Below are 14,973 nucleotides of genomic sequence, written 5' to 3'. Positions count from 1 at the left end.
CTCTCCCTCTCTCCTCCCTCTCCCTCTCCCTCTCTCCTCCCTCTCCCTCTCTCTCTCACTCTCACTTGCCTTCTCTCTCCTTCCTCTCTACCCCCTCTCTCTTTCTCTCTCCCTCTCTCCTTTTTGTTCTTTAATATTGAATAGCACAAGAGAAGGCCTGTAACTCCAACTTCCCACAAATGTGTTTTGGCTACATCCCTGGGGCCTTCTTCCATTTCAGTGTGTCTACAATGGAGCCTCTATATGGGCCTCACTCAGTATTCCAAGGGTGTCTCCAAGAGTGCTTTCTAAATACTCAGTTCTTCTCCCTGCTCATTCTCAGCTCCTCTTCTGTAACCAGGTGAGGGCTGGGTCCCAGACAGAGGATGTTGCTTTTGAACAATGTTCTTTTGCCAGCTCCTGTTGCCTCTTTGGGTGTAAGTAACCAAGAATTACCTTCTGGGGTTAGGGTAGGGTATTTTCAGAAAGTTAAAGGAAACAGATGTCTAAGACACCATCCCTTTTAGATATTTAAGCCTCTATTAGGACAGTCCTACTGGACTTGAAGATGAAGTGTTTCTTTAAACAAAAAAGTAAAGGTAGCTTTGTAAACTAATCACTGAAGACAATGTGTTAGCATGTATGAAGAGCATGCCAGGATTTCATGGAATAGACATTATTTTAATGTATTGACTAGAACTTACTTTTAAATGTATAAGTTATTTAAATTATAGGGAATTAAGGAGAATAACTCATACTTGCAATCATATTCCCTGCCAATGGCTTATAAGTAGAAGCTTTCTCTTAAAGTGGCCAAGGCCTGGAAACTGTCAAGGTGCACTTTTCAAAAATTCAGGGAAGATGTTAAAGTTTTATACAGGTTGAAGTGAGAAACAAATGAACTCTGTGGAAGCACCTTTAGGGATCTGGATAAAGCAGATGAATATAGTCCTTTATGGAGTGGTAGGGTTGGAGCTAATAAAGACCCATGGGTGTGCCTTAGAAACACAAGAGCAGGAAACTACCTAGCACTCGGGCTTAGTGGGAAGAGCGGTGGTGAAAGGAGGGGGCATTAGATATAAGTTTTGCAAGCCAGAGTTATACAATGAGCAAAACCAGAGAGCCAGATGGTTATTATCAGTTGGAAATACCTAAAAGAGGACAGGAGATGAATGAATGCTGACTATCTGCCTAGCTGTGTTCATTCCAGTCACTATCAACGCCAACCTTCATACAACATTACCTGTGTGTCAAGGGCTAGTTTCAATACTCAAAATAGAATTAGAAAGCATGGCTTGTTTGCCATGCTGCTAAAGTTACCAGTCCAGGAAAATGCTGTCAGCTATTGCTTGGCTTAAAAAATACAAAATGTGCATAAAATGAAATGTTACACAATCTTTTAAAAAAAAAAAAGTGGGTCTAGTGAATCCTAGCACTCAGGAGGGAGAAGCAGGGGAATTAAGAATTCTAGACCAGTCTGGGCTATTAGGGGAGCTCATCTCACAAACAAAACTAGAATGATACAAAAAACAAAACAAACAAACAAAAACTCCACCACAGTGATAGAAGTCATGATAGCTAAGTGGCACATTGTTTGCCTAGTACACACGAGGCCCTGAGTGCAATCTCCTGAGCTCAACACACACACACACACACACACACACACACACGTGTGCTTACAAACACACCACATGTGCATACATAAACACGTGTTCACTCACATGTGCACACACACGTGTGCACACAGACACAAAAGAGAGACAGGGGCAGAAGAACAGAGGTACAGATCAAGAGTAACAGAGGTGATTAGTTGCTGTCACCCTAATCTGGACTTGTTTACCCTTGTCTGTCCCCTGTGAGAGTGTAAGCCTCACAGAACACTGCGCACCTTGGGCTCAGTGGCTAAGTGATGAGAGATGCTCATCCATAATCATTTCCAATATGTTCGGAAGCAGTCAGTCTCTTTTATCACTTTCCATGGATTTTTGTATGGGTTTATATCACTTTACAATCATATGATAATCTTATTTTTATAAACTTTTTTATACTAATGGTGCCGTACAGTAATGTCATCAATTTGCTTTCGATTAGGTCTTCTCTCCTGATTCAGCCTTGCCAACGAGAGCACATGAAAGGCTATGTTCAGTAGTACCAATGTGCTTGGTCCATTGTTAAGAAATACATAGGGAGAGAGAAATCCATAAAGAAATGGTGTGTTCCCCCACAGAGATTATTATGTGGCATGGCACCCCAGAGATATCCTCAGATGTCTCCATGTCATGTCTGTTAAATGCATAGTTTTAGGAAGGCTGGAAAGAGTACTTGACAGGGTCTCACCCATAACAAGGGCTCAATGACGGCAGCTACTGTTACTCAAAGGGTGACTTATGCAGAGGACATCAGAGGACATGCAGAGAGAAAGAGACCAGTAAACGCTTAGCCTGGGCGTGAGAGAATGGAGAGAGAGAGCTTTGTAACAAGCTGTGGACAAACTTATCATTGGAGAAGGAAGGACTGCCAGTGCCTGCAGGAGTGGACTATTCCTGACTGCACGTGGTGGAGGACGCTGTACTGGGAGGCTGTCATTGTAGGGACCCTCAAAGGGCTGGCTACACCGGATTGCACTAGCCACTCCTAATGTAATTTTTCTGAGGTACCAATTAAGTAAGACAGAAGCAGACGTATATTGGCATTGTTTCCCTAAACCCCCAAGGCCTGAATTTGTAGCACAGAATGTGTCCAAAGCAGGGATATGCAAGTAATCCAGCACCTTCCCTGAGAGAAAGTTCATGGCACCCTCACACCCTTTCTCTTCAGCCCTCCATGTCTACTCACTTCAGTGTACTTCATGGCTGGGATATAAATAGGTGCCTTTAGACATTAGTAATAGCATGCAGAACAAAGTAAATAAGAGAATTTAGAATTCGTGTCCTATATGTACTCTAGTGCTACTCTCATGGTTCATAGAGAGTAACGAAGTCATCCTTTATTGATACATAATACAGTATTTTTCCCTAATAACACAAACACCCAAATGTATCTGTGGCTCTATTTCTGGAGAAGGGCTTTATAGGTAGTAGAAAAATAAGTATGAACAAGTTTTGGCCTCAGTTTTCCTTTCAGGCTGTCAATGATAGCTCAGTTTTCAAGGAGCTCACTGGGCTCCTTATACTGGCAAGAATGGATCTGGTGGGGCAGCTCTCACCAAACCCTACAGGAACTTGAATCCTTTGAATCTAAAGACTGCGTCTTCTAACCAAAGGCTCAGGCAGGCTGGTTTGGGGTGGTGCGTCTCCAAGCCCACTGCTACTGGAAAAGAATGTATTTTATGGAAATCCCCTCAAAGGGCCGACTGGTGGGAGGTGATGACGGCCCCTTCCTGCACCTCACAGGGAATCTCTTCCCCTTTCAAGTGCCTATGTCCGGTTCTGCATATTTTTATTTCTGGAGTCAGTAATAATTCCACAGCAGAGAACACTGCTTTAGGAAGACTGTAGACACTGGTCAGCTAAGCCTACCCTGATGAGAGCTTGTTTATTTGGAGCCACACAGTCCCTTAGAATCAAGTATTTCTTCCCTTTGTAAGACTCTCAGACTCAATAAGCTAACTGAAATTGACAAACTGAACTCTTCTAAACTTACAAACTTGAAACTTTAGTCCCACTCAACAAAAAAGAGAATATTTCTTTAGCAATTTAACATGAGAATATTCTTTAACAATTGTATTGACATATGGTTTTCAGCTAAAGGTGGGTCTGTGGATATAAATAGTGAAAAGTGCAACTTGCATTTGTTGCAAAGAACTTGAAAGCATGCAAACTTGCTGCAGGAAAAGGAACATCTTTAAAATGTCACCCATTGCCGTTTACAGTTTACTGTTTTACGTACAAACACAGCAAAGATGCTCTGTGTAGATTAAAGTGTGCTGCAGAACACTCTGTAGGTATATTCATATGGGGCTCATTCTCCTCAGGTGGCAACAGGGGTAAAAAGAAAGTGAGTCCAGAGAGGGATGAAAGGTCCTCCGGTCTGCCAGACTCTGCCAGCAAGTCTGCAGTGTAAAGAATGGTTCTAAGGAGAAAGTGATTATTCACAGCAAGCCTTGAGTCGGTGTCACTGTGAAAAATTCCTCTCGAGTACATACTCTCAGCAGGAATAATAGATCTAAAAGAAAGGAAACAAGCCTTACAAAGAGCACTGTCCACTGCCAGTGACAAATTATGTGTGCAAAAATGATGGGCAAGCCCATTGAAAATTGAGAAATTGGTTCAGCAGTAAATCAAAGCTTACATTGAAGAGTAGCCTGCTGGTTGACTTAGCCAGGGGCTTTCATTAACTGTGCCGAGTCCTCTCATCAAGCAGTGTGGATAAGAATTATTCTATCCTTGAACTTGTCGCTTTAGTCTCCCATTATCACTCTGAGTTCCATAATATAATGTAAAGTGCATGCAGTAACTAATGACAAAATTGCATACTATAATGGGAAAGAGACTCAGACACTAACACATCACCCTGTGCTGTAAAAGGCCATCGCCTTTCTTACTAACTGAATAATATGGTCATCAGCTTTTCCATACAAAATCAGTGCTGGAGCATAGATCCACTGGAACCCCTGGTGCTGTTGGACAAGCTCCATCCAGAAAGTTGTATAACCCCGCAGCACACCACAAACTTAGCATGTGTGAAGTCCCTCAAAGTTAATTACAGATGGAACTTGCACCCAGTTGTACTGTATTCATTGAACTTGTAAGGAAAAATATTTTAAGTATTGGTATCATTAGATTAAATGTGGTTACATCATAACTGTTAATTAGATTCATCCATTAACATTAGAGACATGGCATGGAAATATTTTAAATAAGCCCATGTTGTCTTAAAAGTTTATTTTCAATTCTTTCTGACTTAAATTAAGCAAGACTTTTCACACAAAGGTTGACAGCGTGGATAAAGACAGATAGATTATATTAAATCTATAATCATGTGGTAAAGAAGGTATTCATGGTGAGAAAGCCCAGGCCAAGAGAGACATGCACATATTTATTACGACCGTGCCTCCAAGTTTGAGTTTGTACAGAGCCTACACATTCTGTCTGTTTCTTATTGTTTCACAGTTCTGAGGCAGCCTTTGACTTATATTTGTGCCTGCCCTTCATGAAATCCCTCTGTGACCTTGAAAGCCACATGCTGAAGTATTATTAAATTGACATCCTATTTTAATTAGCAAAATTTAAAGGTATTAATACAAAAAATGTTTAAATTTTGAAGTGTTTTTCCATCTTCTAGTTGTTGATAAGTAAGGCAGTGCTGGTAGGGTTTTTTGATATTTTAATGATCCTAAGTATCTATCCCAATTATATCATATACCCAGCGTAAAGTTTAAAAGCTTCAACTTATCTGTTGCCTTAATGTGCCATCTGTAGGCACTTTCAGTAAATACTTTAATCTCCATGTATTTTATGGCTGTTAGTACAAACAGATTCAGAACAAAATAGCAAACAGCTTACCTTTGTTAAAGCTGCTATAAATCAAATCTTGGGTTTCTGACCCAAGAATCTAGCTCTTCCTCCTAATATAAACATAAATAGAGTTAAATTCCCCCCTCGCTTAGGTAAGCCCCAAAGCAAAGGGCAGACACAAATATAGTCAAAGGCTGCCTCAGGAGTACGAGACAATAAGAAACAGACAGAGTGTGTAGCTTTGTACAAACTCAGTAATGGGTACTGTAGCTGCTCTTGCCAGTCTCTGAGATTTGAAGTCCATCTGCTTTCTCACTGACTAGCACACTTGTGTCATCATATTTCTATCAGAACAGATAAATGAAATTGAAATTTTGATTTAGCATCGAGGCCAGTGGTCTACCGGGTTGCTCATTTAGAGCAGGGATTTAAGGATCGATATTTTCTGGGTTTGTTTTAACTCTGTATCTTGAATGTCCACAAATTCTCTGACTCTGTAACTTGTATGTCCACACACTCTCCAACAGGGTGGGGTGGGGGCTAAATTTCAAAAGTCCCTTGTTTTTCAATGCCTTAACAGCAGGCAACATGCAAGGAACTTGTGTCACTGGCATGTTCCAGGTAGACGCTGGGTAGGTCCTTGCTAGCCAGGGCTAGTATGAGAGGGCTGTTGATTTCATGTTTGCCCTGTCACCAGGGGTTGGGTTTGTTCTGTGGTGCCAAGTTAAGGGAGTGCAGGTTGTGCTTAGGCACACGTCTGGAAAGCCATTGGGGTTGCAGTAATAGCTATAAATACACAGCATCTCAACTGGGCACACTCCTTTATAGACAGGAGGCAAGTGAGAAGTTGGTTCAACTAATGAGATAATTAGAAGCAGGGTCCTTCACCTTTTCCATCTGTGGTCTTTTCTTGAGACTACTTTGTTCCATCCTCAGACTTTCTGAATCATAGGTGTTCTTGGGAGAGCAGACATCTGTGGTACTCAACTTACCGTGTTTTTCCAAAGAAGTTATCAAAATATCCAAGGACTTAGAAGTTATTGCCAAAAATCACCCTGGAAGACTCCCTCAAAACCTGTCACTCTCATACTGCCAACACTGGTCAGCCTGAACGTCCATCTCTATGATTCAGACTTCCTATGAAACCAGTGTGAGCAGATCTGCGGGGGTGGGGGTTGTTGTGTGGGGTTGTTGGTCTGCTTGGTTTTAAGGTTAAGTACTACTGACAATTTGTGAAATTACAGCTCGATGACTATTGATGTGGCTGTCTCTAACACACTGCACTACATATGGATTTTCATATTAAGAAATATGAGGAATACCTTTTAACAACTTAGAGATATCAAAGGTCTCAAGCAAGTGTCCATATTGTTCCACAGGGAGTTTCTAGCTCAAAACGTAATTGTCCGGTGGCAGATAAGAAAAGGATGCAGAGGCCAGGGTTTGTTTCCTCAGCCTTGGCCATTTCTAGCTGGTCTCAGTAGGTATTGCTGGTATCAAGACATAGTGACATATAGGACTGCCGAGATGACTCAGCAGTTAAGAACACCTGTTGTTCTTGAAGAGGATGCTAACTTGATTCCCAGAACCCACATGGCAGAGTACAGCCATCTGTAATTTTACTTCCAGAGGGTCTGAGTCCCTCTTCTGACCTTTGCAGACACAAGATACACTCTGGCGCCCATACAAATGCATAGACAAGACACAAACATAAAAGTATTTCATTTAAAAGGGGGCAGTAACGATGACTTATTCCCTTTTAAACCCAGACAGGAAGGCATTGAAACACTTAGAAGGCATGACAGTTGTCTGCTTTCTCGTGGTAAATATGGAACATTGACAAACACAATTGGGGTCATAAGAATGTGGGCAGGGTAACTCAACTTCTCTGAAGATAGGCTTCTACCATTCTCAGGCCATCACCTTTTGTAACGGCCTCAGTGCCTTATTAGAACCTTGGTTTATTCTAGAGCTTCATATTTACTCCAAGTTTGTATTTCCACGTTCATGTTCAGAGGTAGAGAGCACCAGTGTGCAACCAGCGACCTCATCCTACTTGGCACTGAGAATAAAGCACATTGTAACTGTCTTAATGCTCTTTATTAATTTTCCTAAACTAGTTTGAATCGTTTGGTATATTTTTACATAATTATGGTACAAGCAAAACGCTTGGGGGGAAAGAACAACCACTGCAGTATCAAAGCAGAATAAATATTTGCAGAAAAATTCTGCCATAAGTTAATATTTTGCATATGAGGCCCTGTACAAAATCTGAGTTATTCCCGGGGCTTGATCCAAAAGAACACCCCTAGACACCCAGAGATGATGACAAATCACAAAAAGGTCAGCTGGAGATGCCATGCCAAGAATAAGACAGAAGGGACCAAAAAGGCAGAAAAACAGTGCAGCCAAGCCCTGAAAGCAAAGACCCATCTGCTGATGGGCGTGAGTTTCTGCCTCACTCAGCTCTGTGCCAGCTTCCGGCACCCAAGCCGGGTTCAGTGGCCTGATATGTTGGCTTGTTCCCTAGCCATCCATGTGAGCATTTTACAGCAAGGCTCTAGGAATGTTCTGGGGCTACAGACTGAGGACCCCATCAGTGCCTGCAGCTTGCTTATTTTATGTCTCTTAGTCCTCTGTAAATCACAGTGAAAGAAAGCAGAGGAAGCAGAAACTTGGGTTCTCTGATTGTTAGTCTGAGTCAGATTAGGCATGTCAGTTAAGGCCCATGCACACACTTCAGACAGCTGCTCTCTGCCCAGCTCAGCCCCTACTCTTAAGATGGCAGCTTAACCTGTACTCTTGGCCTTCCTATTTGTCCCCTCTCACAGTGTGCTGGTTGTCAGTGTAACATGCTAAGCCACATGCTCACCATATGCACTCATGTTCTATATGGACTTGGTCACCTGGTAAAGACACAGTAGCATGCCGGGCAGTGGTGGCACATGCCTTTAATCCTAGCACTTGGGAATCAGAGCAGGCAGATTTCTGAGTTCAAGGCCAGCCTGGTCTACAGAGTGAGTTCCAGGACAGCCAGGGCTACACAGAGAAAGCCTGTCTCAAAACAAACAAACAAACAAACAAAAAAGACACAGTAGCTTGTATGTGATTGAGTCTCCTTCCAGACCATGGCCCATGACGTTTATGGGCCTGCCTGGTGTTGACATAGAGGGCTAAAGGTTGTGCTGAATGAAGGAGGCTGCATACCTGACCTCTAGGCTGGAAGAAGTAAATACAGTCACACACCCTTGGCCTACTTGCTATAGGTGCTGGAGGACACGCTTCCCAGGTGGAGTTCCCTAAGGTCCAAGCAACTGACAAAACCCACAAAGAACCCTGGTCTCAAGTGACAATAGTGGTCAGGTGTCTGTGTCCCATGGACTTGGGAGCACGAGGGAAGATGTCATGAGAGTCCTGCTGCTCTGAACTCTTCATTCTTCATTTCTCATCTATAAAGGAGAACATTAAATGCTCTTGAACTTTCTCCCACAAACTCAAGAAAACACCCGTTCTGCCTCTCCAGGAATCTTACAAATGGTGAAAGCAAAGCATCCTTTATCCAAAACATTTGGAACTGAAAACATTTGGTGATTTTTAATTTTTTTCAAAATTATGGAATACTTACATGTACATAGTAAGGTAACTTTGGAATATGATCCATGTTTAAACAGAAAACTTACTAATATTTCACATATACACGTCATGCTCAGTCCAAAGGCAATATTATACTTTTTTTTAAGTTCATCTATCTTTTGGTTGTGGACCCTTTGCCTGAGGAGTATAGAATTTTCCACGTGTGGCATCTTGGCTCAAAGAGTGTAAGATGAGAGAACATTTAGAATTTGGGGTTTGGGGGATTAGGGATGACCAGCCTGCACAGGAATTGGCTCCTAATAAAGTGGTCTCGCGTTATCAGAAGGATCTGCAATGTGTACAAAATGTCAGTGCAGAATACTTTGGTAACCAAGTTTGGAGGAGTGGTCAGCTGTGGTGCTTCAGCACTCCTGGACAGCAAGGGCCCAACCCCAGGACAGGAAGTGGCTATGCTTTAGTGGCTGTGCTCGGATATAGTAGTTACGAATAAGTTCTCTCAGCAAAAGATCATCGTAGCTTAGCAATGACCCCTGTTCCTCCTGGGATTGCTTGTGCTTTGTGCCTCCAGACAGGCTGAGAAGCTGGCTCAGTGGCTAAAGCCACATGCTGCCAAGCCTGGTGACTAGAGTGTGAACCCTGAGGCTACATGATGGAAGGAGAGAATTGACTCTAACAAGTTGTCTTCTTCCTCTACACATGTTCTGTGTCACTCATGTGCCTGCATCTACACACATATCACACACATACATACACACACTAAAAATGCAAAAAGTGTTTTTAAATGTTATAATTCTGTCTTCTGTTACTATCAAATTGTTTTTCCCTTATGCAAAGTTTCTGACTTAAAAGCCCTTACCATAAATAACTTCTCTCTTAACATATGATCTATTTTCAACTCTATATTAATTGTGATGTGTGAGATTTGGAGATCCAGAGAAACAGTTTCTTTACCAATCTTTTCTCTTTCTAGGCTGCTGGCTCAGTCCATAGAGCCTTTTATGTCACTGAAGGAGGTCTAGGTTTGCTGTTTTGAGAAAGAAAATGAAGGCTTACCCATTAATTGCTTGCTTCTCTGCCTACCTCAATACTATGAGAAGGAAAGGTCTGCCAAGGCAGTCTAAGACCCTAAAAGTTGTCTTGATCTATTTATATCAGTGGTCCCTTTATCTGCACATTAGCTTCCTACAACCTCAAAACTACCAGAGGCCAGTAGTGGGCCGTGTCACTCCCTGCAAACATCGGTTCTCAGACCTCTACAGCCTTAGAGGAAGAAGGCTCTTTTGTATTTAGCACAGTAAATCAATCTATCTTTGTGAAGTTAGATTGCATCTTTTCTGTATTTCCCCACTATGTCTCAGCATCAGATGCAGTAGTGGAAGGAAGCTGCTCTTCATGGGCACGGGCTGGAAGAGGGAGCATCTTTCTAATCTATGGTATTTGTTAGCTAGCTCGGGTGGGTGGAAGTAAAGACTGTCTGGGGTCCTTGCACTAGCTCTGTGCCACTCACCCCCATAATCACTAGCTCTATGCTTCCCCAACCCTGTAGTCACTAGGTGACAGGCCAGAGAGTGGGAGTCCCTTTGCATTCTCCAGCCTCAGGGCAGCACATTAATACATAAAACATGCCTGGTGGCAGTGGCTCCCAGAACATGAATGTTGCCCCAGTCCATCACATAATTTCTGAAAGTTCATTTCAAAAGAACTATCAGTATGTTTGGTATACCTTGGGAATAAAAGCTTATTTCTGCTTTGGAATTCTGTATGCCCTGCTCTCTGTAGGATGCATCCAGTTTGAGTTTTTTGTTGCTATGTCTCAAGTCTATAGACTCCTTAGAGCTTTGAACTTAGTGTTGATTCTTGGAGCCAGGGCTCTTTCAACTGAAAAGTAGTCCTGGCCTTCTCCCTCTGTTATCAGGCTCTTCAAAGATTTGGAAATTAAAAAGCAAACACCCCCAAATGATAATGAATACCTAATAGATTCTTCGAAAACAGCCCTCAGGCTTCAGGGGCCCCTAAGAGCCAGGGGTACTTTCTGAAACTAGAGAGAAAGCAGGTTCATCCTCAGTTTCAGGAAATAAGCCTGAGCTTGTGGATTCCAGTTTAGTAGTAAACACACTTAGGACAACTCAACACCCTGGCACCCTGCAGGGCATTGCAGCCTCTTAGTGTTCTTCAGGCTTCTGAGAGTCTTACAAACCTTTTGTAGTTTATTTTGTAGTTTATTTTGTAGTTTATTGTGTGTGTGTGTACCTGTGTGTGTGTGTGTGTGTGTGTGTGCGTGCGCGTGGTATTGGTAGGGGTTAGCCAGGACTTCACAGGTGCTTGGAAGATGGTGCCACTTAGCCACACCGAAAGCCCCCCAAATCAAATGTTTTATATGTAATACAGTGCAGTGATCACATGATTTATTAATCACAAGTTCACAGTCTCAAAAGTAAATGGGTCCTTTTCATGGCCTCTCTATACTTGCACTTAAAGCACTAATGTGTTGTTCTGTGGCTCATTAAACAATAATAGGCATTTTCATTTCTAAATGTGCTAACAGAGAACAATTAAAAGCACTCTTGATTTTTAAAAATCCCTTTCTATTAAAATCATTCCACAACATTGTCCTGATAAGGAGGTCTTTGTTGGAGGAGGAAGAAGCCACCTTGAAGATTATCTGCTCCTAGAGGGCAAAGACTGAAGCTGTTGACATTTGATTACCTTGAAAAGATACTAAACAATCTTCCCTTGGAACAAGGGAAGCAAGAGAAACCAAACATGGGGCTGGAAAACTATGGCAACAATGGCTCATCAACTGTGTTAGCTCACTTCTCAGAGGGTGGAAAATTAAAACTAAATCGGTTTAAGATGAGATTCCTCACATCCTGCTTTCCAAGCAAGCCTTCCCTCCTTAGCTATGGAATCCTAGCTTTGGATTTCTTGACTATCCCATCCATCCACCTTTTCACACATCTTTTCCTCAGCTAGTTCCTGACTTCCTAAGACAGACAGAGAAGTTCCATTAGGCACTGCAGTGATCTTTCCTCCTCCGCTAATTGGGTGAGGGAGTGGGGTCGGGGTGGGGGGGACATAAAAACTGCATTGCTTGATAAGGATCTGAAATCTCTTTTCCTGATTCAGAAACCCTTTAGAGCTGGAATTGTGTTGTTTAACAAACAATTATTTTGTCTTCTAGACTAAGACTTTTTTTCGTTCCTTCCCCCCAGATTAAGACTTAACTGCTAATGCTGAGAAACAAGATGTCTGCTATATTTTCCAAGAATGACCCATTTTGCAAATGTTAAATTCACAGTCAGCATGGAAAGGCTTTGAGCCCTGTTTTTCCTTTTTCTTATCTGAGGTCACAGACCTCAGGAGAGCCCAGAAGGGTTACAAGGCCAAAGTCGTCGTCTTGGAACTTGCTGCTTGCTGGGAGAGGGCCGCCTGCAAAATAGATGCCTTGGGAAAAGGTTGGGGTGGGTCACCTTTCTAATTCTGAGAAGGAACAGCTGGTTTGAATTTCTCTCCCCTGTCTCCTGCTGCCTTCCTCACAAACACATGGACAGGAGGACTTGTCCAGAAGGAGCCAGCAACATGAAGAAACTACCTTCTATTACTATGGTGTGCTCTTTTGTGGCCTAGCTGAATTTGCTGACTGGCCTAGATTTTACATGGTTAACTTTATCACAAACCTACTAGAGCCTTTGTCTGGAGAACCTTCTTCTAATAGTTTTTAACTAAAACTCTAATGGAAATAAATATCCTAAAGTCCATATGGAGAACTGGGTAAAATGGCAGAGATGTGACCAACATAAAAAAGCAAGCCAGGTATAAGGACTGCTTGTTTCTATGCTGGACACCATCTCTATTTCTAAATCACTATGTCCTCATTTATTGTTCATGTTTGCTGCTTCCCATAGTCACCAGTCGGGCTGGGGAGACAGCAGGAGGATGCCCACCATTGTTTCATGGTGAACAGGTGCATAAGCTGGGGCCTGTGGAGTTGAGCTCCAGCCCATGACTGTGACTAGGTGTTCGGAATACTGCCTATCTTAGCCTGCTTGCAATAGCATAATAAATCCAGTGCTTACCATGAACATGGAATGCTAGGAAAACAGTAAACATAACAGGAAAATATTTGGGAAAAACACACCATATGGCTTGATTATTTTTAGTTTTGAAGTCATCCATGCTTTTTTAAATCCTGAGCATGTGGGTGCATACACACACACACACACACAGAGAAAGAGAAAGAGAGAGAGAGAGAGAGAGAGAGAGAGAATGAATAAAACTCACATCTCTCAAATAAATGGTAAACCAGTAACAGATTTTTTGTCTGGCTCCTCGGCACCCTTGCCTCAGGCCCTGTTGGTGTGTGGCTCAGCAAGCAATCAAAGGTCATAATTTCATTGGCAGTTAGCATCAGGTTTAATTTTTCTAGCATGTTGCATTTACTGAAATGTCTGGTTTTAGTTATGCCAAGCACTCTCTGAATCAAACTTTGAGCCGTATGCTGTGTTTAGGTACCTGAGGTTTATGGAACACACATGCTAATTGTTTTCAATCACTTTCCTTTCTAAACACAAAAAATGTGTTTTCTGAAGCTGAGCAACAGTAGTCCTTGATGACAATGCTTGTTTCTTATAGAAAAGAGCCCCCAAATAGGTAAAAATGCCAATTTAACAAGACTGCCACCTACTGATGGGCATAGTTGAAAAGAATGCCAATTAAGGTGATTTTTAATATGATTGCTTTGGGTTTCTTTTTTAAAGGTGCTTCTTAAGAGTTAATACTCACCATTTCAATTGCATTTCAGGAGTGTGACCAAGTCCACATAGATGATGTTTCGTCAGACGACAATGGCCAAGACCTGAGGTGAGCGGGTGCCTTGGTGCACAGGCTGAGTTTTCCTCTGTTAAAAGAGTTTAATTACTCAGCTAATTAAGATGAATTTTCCATTTGATTAACTCTGGGCTTCTCTTGCGTCTAAATAGCACATACAACTTTGGAACAGATGGCTTTCCTGCCGCAGCCACCAGTGCTAATTTATGCCTGGCAACTGGTGTCAGAGGTGGTGTGGACTGGATGCGAAAGCTGGCCTTCCGCTACAGACGAGTAAAAGAGATCTACAACACCTATAAGAACAATGTGGGAGGCAAGTGGCTGGTGGATGCCTCCGTGGGCTGGGCTAGTACAATTTACAAAGTGCCACTCACTTTAGGGCCACACTGTTGAGTATAATAGAATACGGACAGTTTTATCTAACTGATTAAATTCTACTACAATTTTATGACAGACATAAGACTAGAACCAGCTGCCCTGGCTGCCAAGTGCCATGGGATGGTCTGCAGTCACCTGGGGCGAGCTCCTTGACCTTTTAAACACTCAATAATCCTTCCAAACAAGCCTTGTCCACAACACAAGATGTGTTATAACATTGTTCCCTGTACTGTGTTGTGTTAGCCTGAGTTTTTTCAGTGTGGTTCATGATGGTCAGAGTGGCTTAAATATAAAGGAACTGTTATAATCAGTTGATATAATGGCAGATACATTGGGGCTGTTTCCAGTATGGCTAGAAAATGTGTGCCTTCCTCGAGCCAGGAGCCAGTCCTAGGCCAGCCACTCATAGGAGTGACAAAATGATGCCTAGTTGTCCCTGGGCTCCTAGCTCATCTATGATTCCCACAACTGAGGTGGGGGTGGGGGGAGAAACATCATTCCATTGAGTCAGACAACATGCCAAGACACTGTCCCTAACCACACCAAGGACTCTCACCCACCCTAGAGCCAGAAGGGGGGTCAGCTCTTCCCCATAGTTCATGGTTAGAAATGGTCCACTGAAAGATGGGGATCTGGGAATATCCAGGGAGATAGTCCCTGCAAAGTAAGCACACATTTGCAAATGAACGATAACTGATGGTCTCTGTGAACTATTTCTTCTTTATGAATCTGCTTGGCC

General features: G+C 42.5%; 1 protein-coding gene across 15 annotated transcripts in view; it reads left to right on the top strand.

The window, feature by feature from the left end:
• Eya1 (EYA transcriptional coactivator and phosphatase 1) overlaps positions 1–14,973 on the top strand; it is a 311,134-nt gene that overhangs the window by 277,178 nt on the left and 18,983 nt on the right. For all 15 annotated transcript variants that reach the window (XM_031366906.1, XM_031366904.1, XM_031366911.1 and 12 more), the window contains 2 exons: positions 13,831–13,889; positions 14,009–14,169. In XM_031366906.1, the coding sequence (XP_031222766.1) occupies positions 13,831–13,889; positions 14,009–14,169 (220 nt within the window). The remainder of the gene's footprint in view (positions 1–13,830; positions 13,890–14,008; positions 14,170–14,973) is intronic.

Source organism: Mastomys coucha, unplaced genomic scaffold (assembly GCF_008632895.1).
Source record: "Mastomys coucha isolate ucsf_1 unplaced genomic scaffold, UCSF_Mcou_1 pScaffold14, whole genome shotgun sequence".
Lineage (NCBI taxonomy): Eukaryota > Metazoa > Chordata > Mammalia > Rodentia > Muridae > Mastomys > Mastomys coucha.
This window is presented reverse-complemented; position numbering and strand designations above follow the sequence as displayed.